Genomic DNA, 26,476 nt, shown 5'->3' on the forward strand with positions numbered 1-26,476 from the left:
TTTAGATAGATGTTAATGCAAGATGTGTGAAATCAACTCAAAATGGGTCACAGACCTCCACGTCAAAGCAGATGTATCATACATCTAGAAGATAACCTACGAGGAAATGTAGGTGACCTTGATGAGTTTTTAGATACAACCCCAAAGGCATGATCCATGGAAGAAAACATGGTTATGTTGGATGTAATTAAGAATTTAAAATTCTGTAAAGGACTTGGACCTAAAATACAGAAAGAACTCCTGGGGTGTCTGGGTGGCTCAGCTGGCGAAGTGTCTGACTCTTAATCTCAGCTCAGGGTTTGATCTGAGGGTGGTGAGTTCAAGCCCTGCATTGGGCTCCACGTTGGGTGTGGAGCCGACTTAAAAAAAGTAAGAATGAAATGTACAGAGAATCTTAAAATGCAACAAGTAAGAAAACAAACCACCCGATTAAAAAGTGTGCAAAAGAGCTGAAGAAGGTGCATGGGACGAGTGAAGCATACAGAGATGCTTTGTATCACGTGTCATCGGGGAAATGCAGATGAAGGACCGGAAGGGCCCAGACCCAGAGCCCCGAGGACGCCCCAGGCTGGCGAGGACGCTCCGGGCTGGCGAGGACGTGGAGGGGCCGGAGCACTCACTGCTGTGGGGATGCCGAGGGGGCACCCAGAGGACAGGCTGGCCGTTTCTCCCGGAGCTAAACATCCTCTTACCGTGCGATCCTGCGGCCACGCGCCTTGGCATTTACCCCAGGAGGCGACCCCCCGTGCCCGCGTGAGCACCTGATGTGGATGTTCACAGCAGCTCTATGCGTGATCGCCGGAGCTCGCCAGCAACCAGGATGCCCTTCGCTGGGTGAGCAGATGATCGACCCACTGTGGCCCATCCAGAAAGGGAACGTTACTTGGCGCTAACCAGGAGGGAGCTCGGAAAAGCTGTGGAGTGGCCTGGGGTGCGAGTCACTGAGGCGAGAAGCCCACCTGAAAAGGCTGATACTCTAGGATTCCATTTATGGGACATTCTGGAAGAGGTACAGTTATAGACACAGCAGAAGGCTCAGGGGCCGGGGGTGCCAGGGGCGGGGGACAAACACGCGGGCTTGGGCACCAGGGGCGGGCAGTGGAGCTGCTTTGTGTTAAACTACGGTTGTGGGTGCAGGGAATCCTGCCTCTGTGGGAACGCACGGGATGTACACACGCGCAGCGAGGCCTCGTGTACCCTGCGGACTTACCCCGTGGGTCACTGGGGGCGCTTTGACGGTTACCGAAGCTCCTGATGCAGGAGGGGGTCAGGAGGGGGCCTGAGTGAGGGAGGGCAGCCTGCGGGGCTCCTGCCAAAAGGGAAAAGTGGACGGTCGTCGTCGTTTTACACTCGAGAGGCCGTGCTAATAGCACAAAGTCGTGAGAGCCTCGGGCTCCATGTGTGGGGAGACTGGACCCCGACAGGCCGGCCGTGGCGCCTGGTGTCGCTCACCGTGGCTGCCCCCACCCCTCACCCCTGCCCACAGTGGGGTCCAGTGCGTCCAGGGGCTGATGCCAGGCGGGCACCCAGCCCGTGGGCGGTGGGCGCTGTCGTGCATGTGGGGTCAGGTCCCTGATTGCCCCGGGGGCACGGCGGGGCACCTGCCGAGTGTCCCCAGCCCCCAGACTTGCCCTCGCACACGCCCCGTGGTAACCTCCGTCCGCTCGTGTGCAGGCAAAGAAGTGCATCTCCTCCCACCTCAGCACGCTGGCGGACTTCGCCATTGAGATGTTCGACGTCCTGGATGAAATCAACTACCAGTCTTACAACGACTTCGTGCTCCGCGTCGGTAGGTGTCTGCGGGCTCCCACCCACCCGGGCCGGTGGCCTCCACGTGCCCCCACCAAACCCCCTGCCCACCCCCCCCCCGCCCCGCCACCAACGTCTGGGTCCCAGGAAGGAGGCTCAGGCCTTGGGGGGCGGGGGAGGCCTGGAAACGCAGGGACCGCTGCCTCTGGAAGCTGGCACCTAGGTCTTAGGACCCAAAGGGGTGCCCTAGAAACACCGGAGTCCACGTGTGGCTGGAGGAGGGTGCTCCCAAGTGGGTGCTTGTGGTGGTTCTAAATTCAGAAAAAAACCTAAGAACTGAGTGTGAGGTTGGCCAGAGTGGGGGTCGGCCGGAGTGAGGGGTGCTCTGGGGCTGAGCACAGCTGAGTCCTGGTGCCCATCCCCCGAGTGCCGCCCTCCGGCCTGTCCTCGGGCTGGAGCTCCACGTGTCGGGAGACACAGATGCTGCTCCCCCTGCGGCGGGATCCGTCCGGCTGTGAGCGCAGGCCCTTCCAGCCAGCAGGCAGGCTCTGCGGGGTCCGTGCCCCAGCAGACGCGGGGGGAGTGGCCCCTCGGGCTCCTGTCCCGTCCCGGGTCAGCCCCAGCGCCCCCCCTCACTGTGGGGTCTGGGCCGCTGACCATGCCAGTGACTGAGAGCACTAGCATCCCCGGGCTAGCCCAGAAAAGTCTGCGCAGGTACAGAACGGGGACACTGCGTGGCGTCAGCAGGGCCGGGGAGCCCCGTTGCAAGGCAGGTCTCGTAAACAGAAGGGGGCTTCTGCACCCCACGTGGGAGCATCCCGAAAGACTGAACAGTTCTGGGCTGCACACGATGAACGCCTGCGGGTTCGCAGCCTGGGAAACCGTTGGGAGCGACCGTCCCTTCTAGAAGGGGCCTGCGGGCTGCACGCTGCCGTCCTACAGGCCTCCCAGAGCAGGCTCCGCGCGGGGCCACTGTTCCAGGAAACGGGACCATGAGTGCGGGTCAGGACGGTGCCGGGAGCCCGGGGCTCTGTGTGGGCGCAGAGGCCTCTTCCCAGCGTGGTGGGTCCCCGCTCCGGGAGGGGCTCTGTGCTTGGGGACCCTGGGAATCCACGACCCCGGGAGGGGCGGCTGCTGACGGCACTCCGCGGCTGTCTTCCAGGCATCAACGTGGGCCCTGTGGTGGCCGGGGTGATCGGGGCCCGAAGGCCACAGTACGACATCTGGGGAAACACGGTCAACGTGGCCAGTCGGATGGACAGCACCGGCGTTCAGGGCAGAATCCAGGTGAGCTCCTGGCAGTGCCCGCGGTGCCGGCCTGCAGGCGGGGGCAGGGCCAGCCCGGGCTCCCTTCCCCGCCACCTGCTGCGCGGCAGGGACACCTCGCAGGCTAGGCCGGCGTCCGCCTGAGTACTCCTTGCTGTGCCCGTGGCCGCGGGGTGGGCCCTGTGCAGAGGCCAGGTGCGGCGGGCGCTGGGGTCCTGTCACGGCAGGGAGCCGCCCGGCATCCTGGACCCTGCCCACCTTACATGGACCGGCTTCCTTGGGTTTCCAGCGCTGCTGGGCTGGGAGCCTCTGGGCAGCCCTCTCGCCCTGTATGGGGCCCCCCCGCCCCCCAGGCTCCAGGACCAGGGCTGCCCCTCCCCACCGTGCACAGGTGTGGGCAGCCCTCATGCCCTGCAGCACCCCCCCCAGCCCCCCAGGCTCCAGGACTGGGGCTGCCCCTTCCTCTGTGCACAGGTGTGGGCAGCCCTCGTACCCTGTAGCACCCCCCCAGCCCCCCAGGCTCCAGGACTGGGGCTGCCCCCCAGCCTGCACAGGTGTGGGCAGCCCTCAGGACCTCCCAGCTCCGTGAACCTGGCTCTGTAGGGGCGCACACAGCAGGCCTGGGGGCCTTGGGAGAAGAAGGGGCCTATCCACCCCCCCAGTGTGGCCGCGGCTGGGCTCTTGGGACCCACAGGGCTGGGATGGTCGATGCAGGGCGCTCTGTGAGCACTGGACTCCTCTGCCCTGAGGCCTGGCAAGGTCATCCGAGACCTGCGTGAACCCCGGGTGCGGGCCCCCAGCTCTCCTGGGTCCATGTGTCCAGTCCCGGCCCTGCCTCCGTGTCCGGGGACCTTGGCGAAGCCCCGTTCACCCTCCAGCCGGCCACCAACCACGCCCACATGGAAGTTACAAGTTTCCAACTTCGGATTCCAGCGAGCCCCTCCCCTGCTCAGGACCGGGCTGTCCACTGTGGCTCCCGAGGCCGTTCCCTGAGGTGTGGCCCCCTCACGGCCTTGGCCTCCCCCCAGGTGCTGGGCTTCCAGCCACGTGCCCACCCCATGTCCCCTTCGGGTCTTCCCGTCCTCCTGCCACACCGCAGGGACCGGCCTTCCACGCCCCTGTGTGCAGGTCCCTGCGTGGAGGGAAGAGCGTAGGGAGATCCACAGGGTGCTTTGGGCGACCATGGCCCCGTGTGCCCACACTGACCCAGGGGCCTGCCTCACGGGGTCCCACAAGCCCCGTGACCCCCTGGAGGCCACCCTGCGTGCTGGGCGGAGTCCCTCCCACGCCCCACGCCGCCGTGTCCCCGCGTGTCTGTGTCTGGACCCCGAGGGACAAAGCACTCCGCTGTCCCGCGAAAGCCCCGTTGTCCGCAGAGGACCGCGTCAGGGGAGCTCTGTGCAGAAGGGGCGCCTTGCCCCTGCCTCGGCCCTGGTGTTAGCATCCGGTGGGAGCGCGCCAGACACCTGTCAGTTGGGGAAGCTGCGGTCCCTCCGCCGGGGCCCCCGGTCTGCCTGCCGCCTGGCCCTGAGACCACCCCTTCTGCGCCCCCACGCATTCCCCTCCCCGTGTTAAGGAGCACCCCCATCGTTGCTGCGCTTACGCGTCCCTGCTCTGCTGGGCCCAAGCTAGACATTTGGCTCTTTCCTGCAAGAAGTGAGAGCGAATGGGAGGCTCCGATGTTAGCGCTAAAGCTTCGCCTGTCCTGCTCCTCCCTGTCCGGGGCTCTGGCTGGGCTCTGGGGCACCACGGGGCCCACACTTGGCCTGATGCCACATTCTCCGTGCCCCGTCCAGCCTGGCCGTGCACGCGGCGCCCCAGCCCCCGCCCCCGGAGAGCGCTGCTTTCCCTGGCTCAGCCCTGGGGTCCCCTGGCGCTCTTTGATGTTGGGGACAGGCCGCGGGGGGTGCAGGAGGGACCTGCTATGTGGCCCTGCCCCTGGGGTCGCCCCCTGCTGACCCCGGGGGACGCTCGCTTGCTTTCCTCTGCTGCAGGTGACGGAGGAGGTTCACCGGCTGCTGCGAAGGGGCACGTACCGCTTCGTGTGCCGCGGGAAGGTCAGCGTGAAAGGCAAGGGCGAGATGCTTACGTACTTCCTGGAAGGCCGGACTGATGGGAACGGCTCCCAGGCCAGGTCCTTGGGCGCAGAGCGGAAGATGTGCGCTTACGGGCGAGCCGGCCTCCAGGCCAGACTGGCCACGGGCCCGCCCCCGGTGGCCCCCATGGCCGGCCTCCCGGTCCGAGCTGGGCTGGGGGCTCTGCAGGGCTCGGGGCTTCCCCCATGCCCCCACGGCCAGCACCTGCCCCCCAGAGCAGCGGGGAAGGAGGCTTAGCGGAACCCACGCCGGCTGCTGGGGCTGAGGCGCTCCAGCAGGGACCAGCCCGGCCCACGGAGCAGGGCCAGGGGCCACGCTGGGCCGCAGAAGGGGTGCCGCCCGGGCGTGACCCGAAGCAGCCGGGCAGTGACGGGCGAGGGGGAGCCCTGCCCGCCTGGATGCTGAGGCTTTCAGGGGACCGTGCCGGCTTGGTCCTGTCTTCCGTGGGGTTGGCTCGGCGTCTGACGTTGAGACCCTGAGAACATCCTTTGCAGCTGCTGGCTTCGGTTCCGCCGAGCCGTGGAGCCGTGGCCGGGAGAGCGGGAGCAAGGCCTGCGTGTGGGCTGCGGCAGCCGGGGGCGGGGGGCTGGCTCTGTGACGAGCGACTCGGTGGGAACAGAGAAGCCCCGCTGCACAGACGGGGGCGCCGGCCTCCTTCGGGACCCGTGTTTGCTGAGAGCCAGAGGCAGGTCTTCTGGAATTCTTGGGGTCCCAAGCCGCGCCTCCGTGTCACGACCAGCATCCTGCTCTGCCCGCCGTTCTGCGTTGCCCTCGACCCCGGATGGCATCGGCCCCGCAGACCCTGGCCCCCCTCGCTGGGGGAGGAACGGCGGGCAGTGCCACCATCCTTGTCCCGCCCGGCCTCTCGGGCCCCTGCTCTTCTCACAACAGCGCACGCCCGCGTGGATTGACGCAAGCGAACCTCATGCCCGAGAGAGGGCTTCCCCAGGGCAGAAGATTCCAGAGTGAGTTTGGGGCTGCGTCTGCAGGGGGTGCGCCGCAGGTGACTCTGGGAGCTCCGGGGGCCTCCTGTGCGACAGGTGCAGACCCAGGGATGTGCTGCTAGGGCCTCAGGGCGGTGGCCGGCATGGGGAAGGACGGGGAGGACAGGCCGTAGACCCCGACCCAGGGAGGACGGCAGCGTGGCCCCCAGGGAGGGCTGGGCTCGCTCTGGTTGAGCCCCCAGGATGGCCCTGGGCTGCTCCCGCGTGGGCCCGGGAGGCGTGCCATCCTCCCCGGGGGCCCGTGTTGCCAGGCGGGGGCTTCTGCAGGGCAGCCAGCTCGGCCAGCCGCCGGGGGTGCGTGGACAGGCCAGCGGTATGGGACTCAGGACGGAAGCGGGTGGGTTAGACGGCTCTGCGCTGGGCCAGCGACGGCCGTGACCACACTGGGAAGGACTCCGCGGCCCAGCCAACGCCCCCCACAGCCTTTAGTGACCTGGCGTGAGTCCTCCAGAGGAAACCGAGTCATCTCAGGAGTCCTGTGAGCATGTGGCCCATGGGCTGCAGGGCTGAGGACCTGGCCCAGAGACCCGGCGCCCGCCAGCTAGTGGTGGCCTAGCCTCCAGCCGGGGCAGCGCAGGGGGGCGGTGGACGGCACCGTGGCCCCCATCCCGTGGACGTGCTGTCACGTGGCAAGGGTGACTTTATAGGTGGAATGGAGGCAACGGGTCTCCAGCTGGGCGCAGGGTCCTGCGCCGTCTGGGGCCACCTGTCCCCTCGAAGTGGACACAGAGGCAGGGTGGTCAGGACGGCCCGAGCATGAGGTTGCTGTTGAGAGGTGCAGGGACCTGGCCACGAGCCACGGGAGGTCTGGTGGCTCCGCAGACACATGCCGCAGACACCGGGAGCATGTGGACGCCCGTGAGACTCTCAGCGGCCCCCCAGCCCTGCCCGCCGGGCCCGGACCCGGGGTCCATGGAAGCAGGAGCTCCGGAGCCTCCCATGGTGGCGAGGCCCCAGCCTCCACCTGTGTCATCAGCAGTCCAGGCCCTGCCGACCCCGAGGGCGCGGGAGCTGCTATAGTGTTCCTCGGGGTCGGGTGCACGACGTCTTCCTCTTTCTTTGTGATGAGACTGTATGATATTGCCTTATTTATTTTTGATCTTGTACAGCGTTTGCGGACAGACGTTAGCCTGTCGAGTAGGGTTCTGTCTAAATGATTTAAGACACTCTGTAAATAGTGCACTGTTTCAAGTGGCACCTGTTCACTCCCACCAAAACTGAGAACAGCCTGACCCCCGTGCAAATGGCACGCTTCACCCAGATGTATGACGTTCCTAGGGGGCCACATCCCAGCGTGCGGAGGCCCCGGCACTTTGGGGGGGGCCTGCATGTCCCTCGGCCACCCTAGTGTGCTGCTTATGTCCAACCTCAGTAGAGTAGGAGGCGGCTCCGACCTTCCAGACGCTTCCAGGGGCCTTCCGGGCTGCTTGGGGTCTGCGTCCTGCAGGGTGAGCCCCCACGGGCCAGGCGCCTGGAGCCTGCGGGTTTGCAGACTCCAGAGCCACCAGGGCTTCCAGACACCTTCTGTCACTAGAAGCAATAACTAACTGAACTGTGGAGACAAGCCTGGTCCAAAGCAGATGCGTTAATTCCAACACAAGCCATGTGCACGGGGTTTGCCTGAGGTCAGCCATGCTGCGGGGGGCCCCGGCCCCTCCTGTAGACCCCGCGCAGGCACCTCCCTCCATGGGGTGTGCTTCGGGTCACCCTTGGGGCGAGGAAGGGGAGAGGCAAGGAAGGCCTAGCTCTGTGCACATCTGTGACCCTCTGAACCCCATGTCCACGTGTCCGCGGGGTGCGGTGTGCCTTGGGACCAGGACGCCCGTCCTCCGTGGTAACCTGCCTGGCGTGCAGGCTCTGCGCCTGGACAGGACCCAGACGGAGACACCACATGCTGCTTCCCCCGATAGGCTTGCGGTGCTCCCGTCCCATCAGCACCCCGGAAGTGGTAGGAAACCCCCACTCTGTCCTGCGGCTCGAGGAGGAAGGGTCCCAGCGGCCTTGTGCATTTGTCCCGGACCCGTGTGCATTCCAGCGTGTGTCCTTGTAGTTCCCTGAGTCAGGGTCCCGCCGGCCCCTCCCGGTGTGGCAGGGCCTGAGAGGGAGCTGCCTCCTGAACGTGCACCTGCTGGCGCCCAGTGGTCAGGAAGGGGGCGTGCGCCCGCCGTGCACCAAACAGCCCTCTGAGCACTGCTAGCTCCGGTCAGCGCTGTAGAAGGTCACCCCGGAAACTGACCTGACCCAATTTTATAGTGGCTTCAATTAAAAACATGACGAAACTAACAAAGCAAAAAAAAAAAAAAAAAAAAAAAATCAAAAAATCAATCTTCTCAGAGGCAGTGGATTTCAAAATGTTTGGTTTGGTGAAATCAATGTGGGGCAAACGGTGGCCGGCCGGAAGCTGGAGCGGATGGCCGCGTCCCCAGGCTCGGACATCCTGCCTCCCCGCCTCCCCAGCTGTAGGTTCACGCGGGGAGTCTGCGCCCAGCACCCTCTGGGGGACTGGCCGGCACGTGGAAATGTGACCTTTCTTTTCACAGTATCTTGGGGTTTGCATTTGCCTTCCTGAGTCTTAGGCTGGGGGGTTGAAATCAGGCAGCCTGAGGCCCCCCGTCCCGGAGGGCGAGGGGCGGATGGTCAGGAAGGCTCAGCGTGGCTCAGCCTCGTGCATAAGCCCCCGCCGGGGATTCTGCTAGGATGGACCTAGGAGGTGGGGGGCTGCTGCTGACTGGCAGGCCCCTGGGGGGCAGGGGGGGGTCCCTGATTCTGTGAGAATGATGATGGTGGGTGGGGAGGAGCCACAGGCAGGCCCTGTGACCGAAGACGGTGGGGGCCTCGCAGCCACGACTGTGAGAACGTAGGGGTGCCAGGGTGCCCGAGTGGGCGGGGCGGCCTGGTGTGGCCGGCAGCGCGGGGCAGGGCGCCGTCAAACCGGCCACGGCCCCTAGCTCCTCCCTGCGTGCCCAGCCCCAGGCCCCCCGCCCTCAGGGTGCTCCCAGGGACGCCTCAGCTCCGTAAGCCAGCCCGTGTGTGCACACGCTGGACGCCGATCTTGTGGTGCCGGGGCACGTGGGTCACCGCCACGGCCGGTTCATTGACGTCAACCTGATAGCAGAGGCCACATTCTGGGACTGGACTTCACTAACAGCCTCGTGGTAACGACTCGTACACCTGCGTTTCGTGATTTCCTTCAAAGTTATAATCCACCTGTTCCCCGCCAGCTCTGTTCACAGAGATAAACTAACTGCTCTGCTGGAGACATGCTTTACTCACAGCTGTGTGTGCGCACACGCGTGTATATGTGCATGTGTGTACGTGCGTTTGTGTGTGTGCAGGTGTGCACGCATGCAGGGGGTGTGCACGTGTGTGGATGTGTGCGGGGGGGTGTGCGCGCTTGTGTTGTGTGTGCACCTCTGCGTGTATGTGGATGCGTGTGGGTGTGCATGTGTGTGCGCATGTGTGGACGTGTGCAGGTGTGCGTGCACGCTTGTGTCGCGTGTGCACCTGTGTGCATGTATGGATGCATGTGTGTGTATGCATGGTCTGTGTGGACGTGTGCGGGTGTGCGTGCGCACCTGTGTGCATGTAGATGCGTGTGGGTGTGCATGTGTGTGCACATGGTCTATGTGGACATGTGTGTGTGAGCTTGTGTTGTGTGTGCACCTGTGTGCGTGTATGTGGATGCGTGTGGGTGTGCACGTGTCTGTGTGGACGTGGGCGGGTGTGCACGTGTATGCATCTGGCGTGTGGATGCATGTTGTGTGTGCACATGCAAGGGTGCAAGGGTGCATGTGCGGACACGTGCACACGGTCTAGCGTAACCAAAGTGAAAAGCAGTTGTGTGTCCCGAGATGGAGGGAGCGTGCAGGGAGCAGAGTGCCCTGGGTGGGCATTCGGCGGGACGGCCCGAGAGCCCAGGGCAGGACGTGGCCACGGGCCCAGCAGCGGCCCCGGCGAGGAGCGAAGGCTCTTGTCCGGATGTTTCCCCCAGAGCCCGTGTGCAGTTCGTCGCAGAGGCGCCGGGTGTCGGGCGCTGCGCGTCACCTCCCCTTCGTGCAGCGGCTTTTAGTTTGGTTTTGCCTGGGCCTCTGGTGCCTGTGGAGGCTGGGCAGGGAGGCCGGGGGCACGGGCGCGGGGATTCCCGAGGCAGGGAGGCAGGGCTGGAGGGAGCCTGGGCCTGCCCGCGGCTGCTCCTGGCCCACGCTGGAGCCCCCGCCCCCAGGCCATGTCCACTGTCCCTCTGCCGTGCAGACGTCCACGGACGGGGGCCCCCTCGGGTGACGTTCTCAGTTGTCCGGAAGCACGCGTTGGCCGTCAGTGCTGACCGCGGGGGCAGCCACCTGTCACCACCACTGGCGGGGGGCGGGTTAGAAACAGCCCTTTAGTCCTTTATGAGATCTATGCGTGGCCCCTGCCTCACGCTGGGTTCTGCAGGTTCGCACAAAAGCTGCAGGAAAGGCCAGTGGTCATCCGCATGTGCAGTGAAAACGCGGCTCCTCTGGAATTCCCGCGTGGTCCCCGTGACTGAGACCCATGTACAGAGCGCCCACACCCTGCGCACCCGTCACCACCCACGGCCCCTGCGGTGTCCTGAGGCCTCAGGCCCAGAGAGGCCATGACTTGAGCGAGCCCCACAGCGCAGCGCCGGGGCCGGGACCCATGCCCAGGGCAGGGACAGTGGCAGGCCTGTCTGTCCCAAGCCTTGGTTTCCACCGTGCTCAGCGGCTCTTTGCCGACCCTGCGTTGGTTGTGATGGTCTGCACCCGGGGGCCCGCCGCAGTGGGGGGCCCCTGGCAGGCTGGTTCTGAGAGGTTTGCCGCCCAGCCCACCCCTGGGTGTGCCCCGGGCTCGGCCTCCCCAACCGTGGGTCCCCCCAGGACCCTGGAGGCCAGCCCCAGGAGCCCCACCATGTCCCACTTTCCAGCCTCAGTCTGTCCTGGGAAAGCACAGAGCCTCCTTCAGCAGGGAGGACAGTTGCCTGGGCCTTCTGGCATCACCTAGGGCGACGAGGGCCCCCAGGAGCCCCCAGACCATACACGCTTCCCTGCACACCTGGAGCCCAGTGGCCCCCAAGTCCCAGGCCCGAGGCACGTGGGCCCCGGGAGGCTGTGGGTGCAGCTGGTTGTCTCTGCTCTGTCTCGCTTGGCGGTGCAGCCATCCGGTGCCTCACGCCCCGGGCCCCGGGCCCCGGGTGGGTGGCCAGTGTCCCCTCCTGCGGGTTGGGGGACAGCCAAGGGCAGGTTTTCCGGAGAACGTGGGGAAGGCAAGATGGGGATTGAGGAGGCTGGTAGGAAACTGGCTCCTTCCGCTTCTTCCGCTCGGACCTCTGAAGCTCTCCTCGTTTGCTGAGAGCTGAGGTCTAAACAGAGGGGTCGTCCAGGACCAGCCGCCCGAGAGACCTGGGGGGCCTCCAGGGCTCGCCGCTGCATGTGCTGTGCGGACGGTCTGCGGAGCAGCCACTCGCAGCGCCGTGTCCGTGGGCTCTCGCTCCTCATGGCGCGGGCCACGGGCCCACCAGCAGCCAGAACTTGTTTCCTGCCTCCACCAGCAGCCCCCGGGCCCTGGGCACGAAGCCCACGTCTCAGGGGAGCGTCCCTAGTGGCGGGAATCCCGAGGGAGCCCACCCCCCCTTCTCGCACACACCGAGGAGCCCACACTCCCGAGTGTCAGTCCCGGGGCGGGGGGCGGTCTTGCCTTCACCCTGTGCAAACCACGGGCTTGCACACCACACGCACTCAGAATTGCATGCCATGAAACCCCGTGTGTGTGAAGCCCACCGTGAACGTAAACACGCAGCATGCACATGCAGGGAGGGACAGGCCCGCCTCGGGCCATCTGCCGGCTGGCCGCAGAGCGTCCCCGAGACACAGCGCAGCCTGGGGCCCCCGCCCGCTGGCCACACGACGGCACAACCGCTGGCCGTGTTGCACAAGGAAGATGACGTAACGGTCGCCACCACCTCGAGTAGCTTCCATTCTCGCTGAAGGTAAACCCCAGCACCCCCCCTACCCCCCCGGAGTTTGGTGATCGCCGTGAAAGGCCGGGTGGGCCCCTGCGCCGTCCGTGTTGGGCTGGGCGTGGCCGAGCCCTCGGGGATGCGAGGCAGGTGGGCCGGGGGACACGCTCCCCGCCAGTGCTCGAGAACAGCTCTCCAGACATGGACCCGGGTGACGGGGTCAGATGATGGCAGCTCACTGTCACCGGGTGGCTTCTCTCAATAGATTTGTATAATCAATACGGGTCTATTTTTATGTCAACCCCACACTGTTCCTTCCAGTCTTTTCCAAGATTGTCCGACCTAGACAAGTCACCCAATAATTGGTCCTATTTTTATTAACGAACCAGTGAACGGACTGAAATGTTAACGTGAATGTACATTTCTTAATTGCGACTTTTCTACCGAGTGTTTGCACTATACTTTCTGGAATCTTATTTAACAAAAATAAAGGGAAAAAAAATTGCTTGACTAAACCCTGCGGTCGTCCTAACCGAGCACCACGGGGTGGTGGAGGGGGGGAGGGTGCGGAAGACACGCCTGCCTGCGGGAGACTGTGGGCCCCTCCCGTGTGGGTGCGGGGGACTCCTGGCCGGGCTCTGCTGCTGCACCCACCGCCGGCCGCGGGGGCGGGGGGAAGGCCTCTGCTCCCAGCCGGGGCCCCGGGAGGGTGACTCGTACCGCCTGCCGTCCTCAGACCAAGCCGTGTCCTCCCGGGCAGGGAACCTGGTTGAATGAAACCAAGGGTGGATGGCAGGGGCCGGTGGGGGGACAGCAGGTGGAGCCAGGCTGTTCCCTAAAGCCAAGTTCCACGGGCCAAGGTCGGGCCACAGTCAGGCCAAGGTCGGGGCCAGGCTCGGGAGGGGCTGCGAGGCCCTGGACCGCAGTGTCAGGAAGGACTTGCCGGGCCACCCCACTGGGACACCCCCAATGTCCGGGGAAGCCACCTCCTACCCCCACATGGCAGGCAAGAGAAGCAGGACTGGTACAGGGACAACCCCCCCCCCCCACCACCAGCTGCTGGGGATGGGAGGGGACAGGAGGGAAAGAGAGGGGACGGGAGGAGATGGGAGGGGACAGGTGTCTCCCTGCCTGGGGAGGGACTGGGCCAGACCCTGCAGAACACGAGAGCGAGAGTATGGCCCAGGCTGGGCACACCCTATAGGGCCCTAGCCCCAGCCCCGTCAGCAGGGAGGGAGGGAAGGCGGGCGGGGCGGCACCTCCTCTGACAACCCCGAGACCCGGGGCGAATTTCCAGCCCCCACTTGCTCCGCATCTTCCCTCAGAGGTCGGCAGACACATCATGGGGTGCACGCCATCCTGAGGGGTAGGAGCACGTGACAGCTATGAGGGCCCGTCACGGGGCTGGCAGGTCCCGTCTGCAGGGCAGGCGGTACGTGGAGACCCAGGGAGAGGCTGACATCTGGAGCCCGAAGGCAGCCCGAAGGCAGAAATCCCTCCTCCTCTTGGGGGGGGGGGGGCGGAACCTCAGGCTTTTCTCTTAAGGCCTTCAATTGATTGGACGCGGCCCACCACGTGATGGAGCTTGATCTGCTTCAATCAGGGTCCATGTACACGTCAATCGCATCAAAACCGTACCTTCAGCATGACATCGGGACTATCTAGACTGGCGTTTGAGCAAACAGGGGGGTGCAGTGGCCCAGCCAAGCTGACACATAAAATCAGTCATCACAAGCATAACGCGTGGCTCCTCTGGTTGTATCTCTAAGTTCAAAGTCAATCCAAAGTAGAGGAATTTATTTATTTTTTTAAGCATTTTATTTATTTATTCATAGACACAGAGAGAGGCAGAGACACAGGCAGAGGGAGAAGCAGGCTCCATGCAGGGAGCCCGACGTGGGACTCGATCCTGGGTCTCCAGGATCACACCCCAGGCTGCAGGCGGCGCCAAACCGCTGCGCCACCGGGGCTGCCCCAAAGTAGAGAAATTTAAAAAGTCCTTATGAAGAGCATAACCCCCCCCCCCCCCCAGAGAAACAGAAAGGCCATTTATCGAATCCTCCGAGAAAGGGCTACAACCCGCCAGGGAACAGGCAGACTCACATCCACAGAGCCTCCGTGAGGGACGCACGCGGTGAGAACGCGGAGGTACTATGTCCCCCTTCTGGGCAGTTTGCGTTTTGTTTTATTATTTTTAATTTATTTTTTAGTATATGTTTTAAAGGATATTACACAGCTAGCAGAGCTGCAGCGAGTGCCCACTCAGATGCCGCACCCAGGAGCCCCGCCGGCTGCTAGCTAGCAGGGAGCTCGTAACTCTAAGACCCTTTAGCCCACGCAGTGGCCTGTAGGATTCTAACAGAATTGGTAGACATTAGTATAAGATGCTTCGTGCTAAGCAGGCTCGCACAAAAGACACGATTCTGGAGCTGCCCGCAGCCCCCAAACCTGTGAGTGGGGGACGCTGTGACCCTGCTTGTGCCCTCAGCTGCCACCTGGCACGCTGGACCCCATGCCGGCCCTCGAGCAGGGGATCTGGAGCACGGACGGTCTGTGTCCCACCCTACACGGCTGCAAGCCGAGGCGGCCACGTACACCCGGGCAGGCCTGGGAAGGCACGGGGCCCCGGGTCCTGCACCCCCACACGCAGTTGGGGGTCCCCCTTTGTGCCCAGGTGCACCGCATGAGCACCTGCCGCACGTCCCCTGCAGGAGCCCAGGCAGAGGCGTAGCTGAGCCACCAGAACCGAGGCAAACACAGGCTGTTTTGAGCCTTTGTTTTGCAGCAAAAAGAAACTTAAAACAACAGGTGCTGAGACTGCCGTGGCGAGTGGTCTACAAACCAGATGTCCTTAGCCAGGTCACCTGAACCCAACGCGGGCAGCCCCTCAAACCGGGTTCTGACACAGTGACAAGCTGTGTGAGCGTCGGACGCCCTGGGTCAATAGCGTATTTCAGGGGGAAAAATGTGTCCTTTAGATAAAGATTAAGTTAGAAGGGGGTCAGTTCTCTTTTCCCGTTAAATGAAACTGCCCGAGGGAAAAGCAGGCTGCTTCAGGGGAGACCCCGTGGCCCAAGCAGCAGCGCCCACCTCCGGAGCGCCCTCCCGTCTGCAGGTGGCCCGGGGCCCGGGGACGCAGGGGTCGCAGAGGTGGTGGGCACGGACGGGACGCCCTCTCTGGGGACCACGTCCCAACCTCGGGCACAGTCCTTGCTCCTTCCTCCGGCGGCTTCCCGGCCACGCCTCCCGTGACCGGAGCACACCCCGATCCACGCTGTGGGGGGAGACGACCTGTGAGGTCGCATTTCCAGCACTAACTGGGCCCCTTTGTAGAAATGCAAGAGTCTGCTTCGCCAGCCATCGTACAGGGGAGGAAATGCCCCAGGAGCACCTGGGAAAGCATCTGAGGAGCAGAACCCCTCCCCCGGGGTGCCTGGGGCTCCAAGCTCAGGAACCCTCCCCACCCCCCGGCCCCGCCCCGTCCCAAGGTCCCTCCATCCTGCTTTCCTCCTCCCTGGCCTCCTTCTGCATCTGAACCTCTCAAAGGACCGAAGCAAGACCAGAAAGCCACTCGGTTCCGCATCGGAATCCCTTCGCATCAGACACAGACGCTCGGGGGGTTATTACCCCAACACTAAAGCGGGCAAGGGTTGGCCCCGAAGGGTTTATTGCGTGGTGTGCAGTTACAGCCAGACTTTCCGCTGCTGTGGCTTGGAAAATAAACCTGTTTCCCCAATCCGTTAATTGTCATAACAAAGGAAGAAGCAGAGACAAGGGGGAGATGGGAAGGACCCACCCAGGGCACTCAGGAGCGTCCAAGCGCTTAGCACATGCAGGTGGCCTCAGGGTGACTCGCCCAGTGACCGCAGCCCTCGCCCCGCCCCGCGAGGACCCGGCCTTCCAGGTTGGAGACCTCAGAACCACCGCAGGGAGAGCCGGGTTCCCGACCCCGCCTGCTGGGCCCGGTCCAGGCTCCGGGGTGCCCCCGACTGTCCCAGCTGAGCGCTGTGTCTGCTGTGTCCCTGTCCCTGCGAGTCGGGCCACGCCTGTCAGGCCTGGAGGCAACCCAGGGGAGGCGGCCCCAGCGCTCTCCTTCCCGTTGCCAGGACACAAAGACAAAACCAACCACCAAGTGTGTCCAAATACCGTGGGGGGTGAACACATTCGTAAGGTGAAAGCCTAGGTGTGCACGGCGACCCGCGACACGTCTGTGCCAGGCGGGCCTGGGGTGGCGAGCCCCGGGCATCCCGCTTCCTCCTCTTCGCAGCCCAGGGGTCCAGACCCCTCCGGCCCTTGGGCGGGACCCCAACGCTGCCCAGGGGTGGGGCCGAGGCGCCCCGAGCTGCAGGGGGTTGGGTTCGTCACCCCACCCCCGCCCCCGTGCCACAGAGCCGCCTCCTGTGGAGCCTTGGGCCTGCCCTCCCTGCGAGGTGGTGGGGGGGTGGCGGCACCGGCCCATGTGCCAAGGAGGTCGCCACGCTCCCTGCTTTCGACATATGTCACCCTGTCCCTGGGTCACACCAGGGAAGGCGGCAGGGGCCGGTGCCGCCGGGGTGGGTGGTGGGCATCCACATCCCCTGTGGGCTCCGTTCCCTCCGTCCCGCTGTCCGGTGGTGCCCCCCAGAGCCACATGTGGGGTCTGAGTAGTGGGAGCCCCTACTCAGGAGACACCAGGTAAAGAGGACGGTGGTCCAAGGGGGACCTGGGCCAGCCCCGAGGACGGGCTGGGGCTTGCAGATGGACAGACGGATGGACAGAGGCCGGACAAGCCTATAGGCCGCGGCGGGGGCTCCAGAACACGGCGCCTCTGGGCCGGCACCGAGGTCACTCGTCCTGGAGGGTGAGCTCATGCTGAGTGGCCTCCTCGATGTCCCAAAGCTGGCGGGCCTCCCACTGGCGCACGCGCTCCCTCTGGGGGAGGAAGGGCAGCTCTGAGAAGACCCGCGGAAGGGACACAGGCCCCGCAGGCTGCGCCCCCGCCCACCCCTGCCCTCGGGCTCTCGGCACCCCCACTGCCACCTGCCGGCATTGCAGCACCCGGAGGGCTGCTTCTGGGTGTGACTGGGCCCGGTAAGGACCCGGGACCCAGTCTGATGAGGGTGCAGACAGGAGGCGGGGGGGGGGAGGGGAGCAGGGCCAAGGGGGGCCAGCCCAGGGCCTGGGGTCCCCCCACGGTGCCCGGCTGCAGCAGAGAGGGGTCCAGGCCAGGAACAGCCCTGCTCCAAACCCAGACGATGGCCTCCCGGGAACCAGAGTGGGGGCGGCCGGCGGGGGGTGCAGGTGGCTGAGTCAGACCGGACCAGGGTGCCCTGGGGCAGGGACCGGGGGGAAGGGAGATCTGGGGTCTCCAGTGCTCCAGGGTCCTCCAAATAGCCTGAAAGCATGAAAACTAGGAGCTATCCCTGAGGACCCGGAGAGGCTGGTGTTGGGGCTGCCCACGGAGGTGCAGGCGGAGCAGGACAGCAGAGGGGGCCTCTGGGGAGCTTGTGGCCACCCCAGCAGTCAGGGTGCTGGGAGCTTGGCACCCGCACAAGGGACCCCAGCCATCCAGAGGCTGCCCCCCCGCGACCACGTCCACCACAGGGACACTCTCGGGCCCTGTGCCTTCGTCAGCTCTGGAACATTCCAGCCACCTCACAGCTCTCCTGGAAGCGGGGGGGGGGGGGAGGCGGGGGGAGCACCAGCCCACGGGGACCCGATGGCAGGCAGGCATTCGGGATGGCGGGCGGGGCTCCCCTGCCCTGCGAGGCCGGCTCCCCACACAGCCAGGGCGGCCGTGGCGCAGGGCGGGGGCCTCAAGGACGCTCCCTGCAGGGGTGCCCAGAAATGCCAGCGAGGCCCAGCAGCAGGGCGGGGGAGCCGGGCTCCTGCAGCGGCCCGGGTACGTGGAGCCACGCGCCCCCCGAGGAGACCTGGAGGGCGGCTGTCCAGGCGGCAAGGAGTCCAGCAGGTGCAGCAGAGTGCAGGGCAACTTCCCAGGGGGACCCGTCCGGCCCCCGGGCACCCAGGCCATCCACTGCCCACGGGTCACCCCAGGGCAGCAGAGCCGGACCCAGGGTCAGCTGTGGCCCTGTGTGAGGGGCCAGGCCTAAGTCCCCTAGCGGGGCCCTTCTCAGAACCTTCTAGAACACCAGGGCGTCAGAGGAGGTGGGGAAGCAGAGCTCCCAGCAGGAAAGGGGCCCTGGGGGGGGGGGGGGCAGGGGCCATGGGGGGAGGCCCCAGATCTTCACTCAGGGGAATGGAAAGAGCCGCGGCTGTCTGGGACCACTTGGCTCACCCTGAGAAGGCCCAGAGGATTCACAGCAGCAAGTTCAGGAGCTTGGGGAGCAGAGGGGACCTGGGGTCACAGGTGCTCTACATGGGGTCGCCTGGCCCCTCGGAGCAGGTGGGGCAGGCCCAGGACATCAGAAAGGCTGAGCCGTGGGGGAAGGGCAGCTGCCTCCACAGAACCCTGAGCCTCCAGGTGGGGTCAGGGTCAGGGACTGGTCAGGGACGGGGTCAGGGTCAGGAACTGGTCCGGGTTAGGGTCAAGGTCAGGGACTTGTCAGGGACACGGTTGGGGTTAGATCTGGGACAAGGTTGGGAACAAGGTCAGGATCGGGTTCAGGTCGGGGACTGGTCAGGGACGGGGTCAAAGTTGGGGGCTGGTCAGGGACAGGGTTGAAGTTGGATCTGGGACAGGGTCAGGGATGGGATTGGGGTCAGGAACTGGCCCAGGACAGGGTCGTGGTCGGGGACTGGTAGGGGACAGGGTTGGGGTTGGATCTGGGACAGGATTGGGGACAGGGTCGGGGTTGGGAACTGGTCAGGGACAGGGTCAAGGTCGGGGACTGGTTGAGGACTGGTTGGGGATAGGGTTGGGGTTGGATCTGGGACAGGGTTTGGGACAGGGCCGAGGTCAGGGACTGGTCAGAGACAGAGTCGAGGTTGGAGACTGGTCAGGGACAGGGTTGAGGTCGGGGACTGGGTTGGGGTCTGGAACTGGTCAGGGACAGGGTTGGGGTTGGATCTGGGACAGGGATGCAGACAAGGTCAGGTTAGGGTCAGGGACTGGTCAGGGACAGGATTGGGGTTGGATCAGGGAGAAGGTTGGGGACAGGGTCAAGGTCAGGAACTGGTCAGGGTCGGGTTTAGGTTGGGGACTGGTTGGGGACAGGGTTGGGGTTAGATCGGGGACAGGGTCGAGGTTGGGAACTGGTCAGGGACAGGGTCAGGGTTGGACCTGGGACAGGGTTGGGGTCAGGGTCGGGTTCAGGTCGGGGACAGGGTTGGGATTGGATCAGGGCTGGGGTCCAGGACAGGGACAGTCCTACCTCGGCTGCCATCTTCTCCGGGTCCCTCCGCCTCCTCCCGGCCGCGCTTGGGATCCCGGGCAGCCCCGTGGGGCCAGGCCAGCTCCTTGGTGCGCAGGACTCCGCGTGCTGCTGCCGCGTGACCGAGGCCTGTGCGGGCGGGTCCTCCTTGGGAGCGGGGTGCCCTGAGCGGGGCCCTGGCTGCCCGCGAGCCGCCCTGGAGGCCCGGCCGTTGGAGAGCCGCGGGGTCTGCAGGGGGGCCGAGCGCCCAGGCCCTGCCCGGAGGGATGGGGTGCTCCGGGGGGCGCGCGCAGGCCGCCGGGACCAGGGCTCGGGGCCCTCGCCCTGGCGGGAGGGGACCTCGCCCGGCGGCCGCCTGCGCAGGCGGGGGGAGCCTTCCTGCGGGGTGCTGTGCTTTACCGCCTCTCCCCAGCGCTGCTGACCCATCGTCAAGGAAGGAGCCTCATCTTCCTCGGCGTCGCTCAACGCAGGAAACTGTCAGGACAAAGCGCGGAGGTTGCTCCCTGGAAGGTCCCGGGGGGTGGGTGCGCAGGACAGCACGCCCTCCTCCTGGGCCTCTGCTCTGGGTGCAGAGCTTCGGGCCTGCCCGGAGCACCCTCCCGCCGCGCCAGCGCTCCGCCAACCTCGCCTGTTCTATTTTTTTGGTCAAAAGCAAGCATTGGTCAAAAATGCAATTTTTTTATCTATAGACTTGAAAAAACAAGTTGCTTTCAGGTAAAGTCACTTTCCCCCCGCCCCCCAAAAGAAAACTGTAAAATGTCGTCAATGAAATCACGTTAACATCCACACTCAGCAGAGAGGAGCATCTGCTCTCTATACAGTGGGGACAGGAGCCGGGTGGGGGTACAGCGGGCGGGACACCGAGCATCCTGATCCCGAGCCCCCGAGCTCCCGAGCCCCCGAGCCAGTGTTTCCTTCCAGAACAAGCTTCGGTGAAAACCCTCTAAGTGCTGTGCTCATGGCCTTTGCAGATGCTGACAAACCATCCTCAGCAAATAGCTTTATCAGCATCGTAGGGCCCCGGCCTCCACGGCGCTCCTTGAAAAGTCACGTGACAACAACGGGACAGACTGAGCATTTGTTCTTTGAAAGGAGCCCTAGGGTTGCTTTAAAGAGGTGCAGCTTCCCGCGGTGACCAACACCAACGGGGGGAGATACTATCCAAGGTCCACCAGGAATTCCTGCGACCCGGCAAAAAACCCCAAATAATCCAGCTGAAAAACAGGCAGAGGAGCTGAATGGGGACTTCACCAAAGAAGACACGCGGACGGCCAACAAACCGTGGACAGAGGCTCCGCGTCCCTGGCATCAGGGAAATGCAGAGCCCACCTCACACCTGTCAGGCAGCGGAAGTCAGCAACACAGGAAACCACAGGTGGACGCAGAGGAGGCGGAGCGAGGGGGCCTCCGGCCCTGTGGTGGGCGTGCGGACCCGTGCAGCCACCCTGGAGAACGGTGTGCAGGCGCCTCAAGAAATGAGAAGTTGAAATACCGTGTGACCCAGGAATTGCACTTCTGGGCATTTAGCCCCAGGAGAGGAGACCTGCATCCTGAGGAGGGACCCGCGGCGCCCCGGCCCCTGCAGCCGTGGGGTGCACAGTGGACAGCACGCACTCCCGGGGGACCATTCCGTGCCCCCGTTGGCAGCGGCAGTGACAGTCTCCAGTCACAACGTCCACGGTAGGCGGTGCTTCCCAGGAGTATTAAGAGAAGCCGCCGGCACACACGGTGTGGGAGGAAGTGGAACTTTTCTGCAAGAACAGGCGGATGAAGCCTCCAGGATGGGTGATTGTGACATTCCCGGATGCCCGCGCTCTGCAGGCTTGGCAGAAAACCAAGGTGGAACCAGCTTCCACCCGTCACGCGGGGCACGGCCGCGTTGTTTTCCTTGAATTCCTGCTGTGCATTTGCACCCGAAGGGATGTCCCTGGCGCTGAGTTTTGGGGTGGCAGAGCCGAGAGCACGGGAATGAGACTGACGTAATAAAGGCCTAAATGTTTCTTAGAGAACCGAGGACAGAGGCTTATGTTCCCTTTAGCGCCAGCCTGATTGGGAACGTTGCCAGCAGCGGGGAGCGCGTGAGCATCGCGGCAAGATCAATGAGACCCACACCGAGGTGCCTACGACAGACGCTGGGACCTCAGTTTCTGTGGGTGGGAGCTCGGGTCTCCCGTAGGGCCCTTGGGGTCAGCTGTCCCGGCTGTAGCCACGCAGGAGGGGGGCAGGTAAAACGAGAAAGTCCAATCTCCACCTCCCCACAGTCCTGCTCGCCCAGTGGCTGCCCTTAGCAGTCTGTGCTAAACAAAAGACACAGACCACGCGTCCCGTGCACAGAAGCGTTAATGCGTCATAGACGGCCCCTGGCACGCGTGGATGGTCGTGTGGCTGTCCACCGCGCACCCCCCACCCCGATTTGCCATGTCCCGGACTCTCTGAACGGACACGTAGGATAGACTGTGGCTTGGGATACCAGAGCGGGGTCAGGGGCTGGAGTTTCCACAGCGGCTTGGAGACGGGGCAGGGCTGAAGGGGGTCTGCAGACGCCACCTAGGAGGAAGGGTTGTTTCTCCAGGACACATGCATAACCAGGTCCCCGGGGCTCTCAGGGCGTCCTTACCAGGTGAGTGCATCACCACCAGGTAGCCGGCGGGGGTGCAAGCCCAGCCGGAAGCCCAGACCGGGCCTGGCTGCACACACACCCACCAAGGAGGGGGCCCGGGGCCGCAGCACCCAGGGGAGAGCCCTCCCGGGGCGGGGGTGGGGGCGGGCTGCAGCCTCCGCCGTGGGGCTCCCGCGTGCTCTTCCCACATTGTTCTCCTTTTGCAAATCCTTTACAAGTCAATGAACGCGAACTCGAACCACCCTGAAAAACTGGATTCACGCCGGAGAATGGGTCCACGGCAGGAAGTGCCCAAGCGTTGACCGGGGTGGCTGTGCGGCCCTCGGGTCCCGTGGGGGGACCCACTCCCTCCTGAGGCGCCCTCTCCAACAGGGAGCAGCGGCCGATGGCGTCGGCGGCCACTCCTTCAGCCACCAAGGGCCCAGACGCGTCTCTGTGGGTCCCTACTTACCGTGTATGGATCTCCGTTGCTGCTTACAGGTCTAGCCCCTGTGCCCTGTCGACAAAGGCAAACAGAATCAGCTCCACGCTGTCTGCAGGGGGCCGCACGGGAGACGGAGGGCTCCAGAAAGATCCAGAGGGTGCTGGCCACAGAGACAGCCTCGGGGAGACGCGGGAGCACCTCGGTCTCCAGGGCTAACCCTGGGAAAGGCCAAGTTCACGGGCAGATACAGTAGGTGAGCCCGGGAACAAAAGCCGTGTGCTAGGGGGTCCCTGGGGGGTCAGTGGTTGAGCGCTGTCTTCAGCCCAGGGCGTGACCCCGGAGTCCTGGGATCGAGTCCCACGTCAGGCTCCCTGCATGGAGCCTGCTTCTCCCTCTGCCTGTGTCTCTGCCCCCTCTCTCTCTGTGTCTCTATCATGAATAAATAAATAAAATCTTAATAAAAACAAAAAAGCTGTGTGCTAAACCATAAAGGCCGGGATGTTCTCTTGCTGGAAGTACCTTTGATGCAGACGCTGCAGCATCACCATAGAGCTAAAGACACAAGGAAATTCAGAGAAACAGAAACCAACTACTAATCGGGGCTAATTCACGGTTCTGGGCTTTTTTTTTTTTTTTTTTTTTCAGTCTCTGGTGGATGAAAAAGAAGCAAAAGATTCTGTTCCCACGGACGATCACCAGCTGCTGTGGACGGAGACCTAACCTTTCCACGGAAGTGCCCCAAGGACCATACGCAATGAATTGTTCCCTGCTTTTCCGAAAGAACAGTCGGATACATTTTTTGTAGGACAGTCCTGTAGGGCCGACAGCTTACAGGGAGGCCTGTGGTTTTTACAGACACACACTCAGCACAAGCAACCTGGACCCACCTCTGGGAATGTTATTCGGGAAGAGATGGGTTTGAAATGCGCGGGGAAGGTTTTTTTTGTTTTTGTTTTTGTTTTGTTTCATTTCATGTTGTTCTGACGGGCCAGTCATTGAGGGAAAAAAAAAAAAAAGTAGCAAAGCCAGGTCCCTACCTCCTATCCTACATGAAAATAAGTTATGAGGGACCGAATATTATGGTCTTTAAAAATTAACATTACTGAGGCACCTGGGTGGCTCAGCGGTTGAGTGTTGGCCCGCGGCCCAGGGCATGACCCCGGGGTCCTGGGATTGAGTCCTGCATCAAGCTCCCTGCACGAAGTCTGCTTCTCCCTCTGCCTATGTCGCTGCTTCTCTCTCTGTCTCATGAATAAATAAATTCTTAAAAAAAAAACATTCAGATTATTAAAACAAAACAATGATTTTTAAAACTCTGAAAGAAGTGGAGTTCTTGCAGCATCCACCGAGATAAATTCCAGCTGCACAGAAGGCATAAATGTCGTGAGAGACGGCATGGCCTGGGGTCACTGACATGGAGGGGCTTGGGCAGAGCTGGGGGGCCGCACCCTCATCCTCCATCCTCAGGGTGGAGCCGGGATCCTGGAACCGGGCCGAACCCCACACCCCCGAGCCCCTGCAACTTGCTACTGGAGCAGATTTTGCTCAGTGAGCGACTCACCATCAATCCTGTTGGGCCCGCCCGGCTTCTCGGCGCCAGCACCTACCAGATTCTTCCTAAGCAGCATTTGCAAACATGCCCCGTTGTCTTCAAAACCCCCTAAGCTCTTAGGAGACTCAGCTTGTTCCTGAGCTGCAATTCTGAGACCCCATATAGACGCTCGGCTTTGTGTCCCCTCTCTGTCTGTCCTCTGCCGACGCATGTGAGCGCAGAACCACAAAGGCGCTGGAGGGAGGGGCGCCCGGGGGGCCCAGCGGATGAGCAGCCACCTGCGGCCCAGGCCGTGACCCCGGGGTCCCAGGATCAAGTCCCGCATCCCGCTCCCCGCCGGGAGCCTGCTGCTCCCTCTGCCTGTGTCTCTGCCTCTCTCTCTCTCTGTGCCTCTCATGGATAAATAAATAAAAACCTTAAAAAAAATAAACAAATAAAACGGTGGAAGGAAATGCGGGCGGATTCCTCTGTAAATCGGCCGGAAGGAGGGCTTTCATGTGACAACCCATGACACAGAAGCCGTGGAGGAGAAAAGTTAAACTAAACATAAAATTTTAAACTTCTGCAAAGAAAAACACACGATATCCTCAGTGAAAACAGATGGCGCACAGTCCCTAAAAAAGAGGCCATCGTCTCTCCAACCCGGGGAGAGCGCACTTGCAAGGACCCTTAATGGTTTAAAAAAAAAAAACACACAAATGTTTTTCTAATACACTGATAAGAAAAGATCTCCATGTTTTGGGTACAGTCTTTCTCTATTTTTTTCCAAAGTGAGGAAAATTAAGGATCTAATGATCTAATTAAGCCTTTTGACACCTGGCCTAGAAATGGAGAAGGGAGGAGGGCCCCTCCTCCTCTGACCAGGTGCAGGAGACCAGGAGCCGTGGGCCGCCCCTTCCCCAGGCTGGGGAGTGGTTGGGGGGTGGTCCCACCCCAGTGGGGGCCCCCTAAGCGCAGGGCTATGTGACACCCCCCGGGGACCCTGCTGGTCCTGCACCTGCTTTCCCCTGGGCACACGGAGCGGGCATCCCGTGGGCTCCCCTCCCGCCTCCCCCCGCAAAGCCACACCGGCCGGGCTGGGGAGGGAATGGGGGGTGGGGTGTGCAGGACGCAGAGCTGCACAGGTGAGTCAGGGGAGGCCGTGCTGGGTCCCAGCGCAGGGCGCCCAGGGCCAGGGGAGGTGGGCAGCGGTACCTGAGCCCTGAGCGCCATCCCACCTCTGCACAAGGAAGCAGCTGCCGCAGGAAGCCTGCGCCCAGAAGCACCCGCGGCGCCGCCCACAGGCCAGGCAGGGGCGTGGATCCACTGGTGCTCGGCCTGCATCTGCTGCCTGTGTGGCGCAGGTGCAGGGCGGAGCGCACATGTGTGGGCGGAGGCCCGGGGGTTTCCACCTGGTGGGCTCCCAGGTACACCTGTGTGTGTGCTCGGGTTTCCTGTGGCGCCGGACCTGGCATCCTCGTGCATATTCACTGCAAGCCACAGGAGTGGAGACCATCATCCCACCAGGCACCCAGGGTGAGGCCTGCGTCCCCATGCCCCCGTGTCCCGAGTAGGGAGCCACGTGTGACCCACAGTGTCCTTGGTGCTGGGGACAGTCCTTCCCAGCCCTCAGAGGGTGGGCGTCAGAACCGCCAGGCGGCCCCGAGGGTCTGCTGGGACCTGGCCTGCCTTGCTGGTGGTGCCCAGCCCCGGCACTAGCGGTGCTGCCACCGCCACGGTGAGCTCCCCCCATGGCCAGCATTTCTGGGAGGGGGACGGAGGGGGGCAGGCGAGAAGCTGGGGCCCACCCAACCCGCCTCTTTTTTTTTTTTTAAGTATTTTATTTATTTATTCATGAGAGAGGCGGACACACAGGCAGAGGGAGAAGCAGGCTCCCCGTGGGGATCCCGATGCGGGACTCGATCCTGGGCCCCCCGGGTCATGCCCTGGGCCCAAGGCAGCTGCTCAACCCCTGAGTCCCCCGGGCGCCCCTTGACCAGCCTCTTAACGTTTCATAGTAAAGAGCACTTTAAAAAACCTCTCCTGGTGCCGTCTCTCCTTTTCCAGATGCCAGGTGAGGGCCACAGTGGGGACAGTTGGTTCCGAGTCCCGCCGTGTGAGCCAGGTGCGGCCTCCTGGAGAACACCTCGGTGTCCTGTTGTCTTGAGGGTCCCCTGACCTCCTGGTGCCCCGGTTGCCCTGCCCTCCTGACCCGAGTCCCCCTGACCTGGCACCAGGGACCGCTGCTCTGAGCGCAGCCGCAGCCTCTTCTGTTTGCGTTTGCCACTGAAAACAATTTCGAAATGGGCAGTGTGTGTCTTGGGTCACGTTTGTCGGGCACGCCGAGTCGCCTGTCCCCAGCACCCTCCGTGGCGCCCTGGGCGGGAAGCACGGGGTCTGGGCAGGGGCTGGGGCAGGGGAGGCCCTGGGCTCCAGGCCGGGGAGGAGCGGGCCGCACACCCTGCTCTGGCACCTGGGGGAGCCCAGCGAGTTCCCAGAGTGGGGCCGGGGGAGGCC

General features: G+C 63.6%; 2 protein-coding genes across 4 annotated transcripts in view; one reads left to right on the plus strand and one right to left on the minus strand.

The window, feature by feature from the left end:
* ADCY1 (adenylate cyclase 1) overlaps nt 1-12,586 on the plus strand; it is a 101,898-nt gene extending 89,312 nt beyond the window's left edge. For both annotated transcript variants that reach the window (XM_077850326.1, XM_077850327.1), the window contains 3 exons: nt 1,675-1,789; nt 2,912-3,036; nt 5,010-12,586. In XM_077850326.1, coding sequence (XP_077706452.1) covers nt 1,675-1,789; nt 2,912-3,036; nt 5,010-5,348 — 579 coding nt within the window. In that variant the 3' untranslated portion in view covers nt 5,349-12,586. The remainder of the gene's footprint in view (nt 1-1,674; nt 1,790-2,911; nt 3,037-5,009) is intronic.
* Nucleotides 12,587-15,715: 3,129 nt separating this feature from the next.
* CCDC201 (coiled-coil domain containing 201) lies at nt 15,716-25,316 on the minus strand. Of its 2 annotated transcripts, none has more exons than XM_077850330.1 (4): nt 25,175-25,316; nt 22,456-22,500; nt 19,385-19,858; nt 15,716-16,982 (listed from the first exon to the last, which is right to left on the minus strand). In XM_077850330.1, the coding sequence occupies exons 1-4, from the start codon at nt 25,301-25,303 to the stop codon at nt 16,896-16,898; spliced, it is 735 nt and encodes a 244-aa protein (XP_077706456.1). In that variant the 5' UTR covers nt 25,304-25,316; the 3' UTR covers nt 15,716-16,895. The 2 variants fall into 2 exon arrangements, with proteins under 2 accessions (XP_077706456.1, XP_077706457.1); XM_077850331.1 differs by lacking the exon at nt 25,175-25,316 and adding an exon at nt 23,990-25,119.
* Between the last annotated feature and the right edge of the window lie 1,160 nt (nt 25,317-26,476).

This window comes from Canis aureus, chromosome 15, assembly GCF_053574225.1.
Source record: "Canis aureus isolate CA01 chromosome 15, VMU_Caureus_v.1.0, whole genome shotgun sequence".
Taxonomy (NCBI): Eukaryota; Metazoa; Chordata; class Mammalia; order Carnivora; family Canidae; genus Canis; species Canis aureus.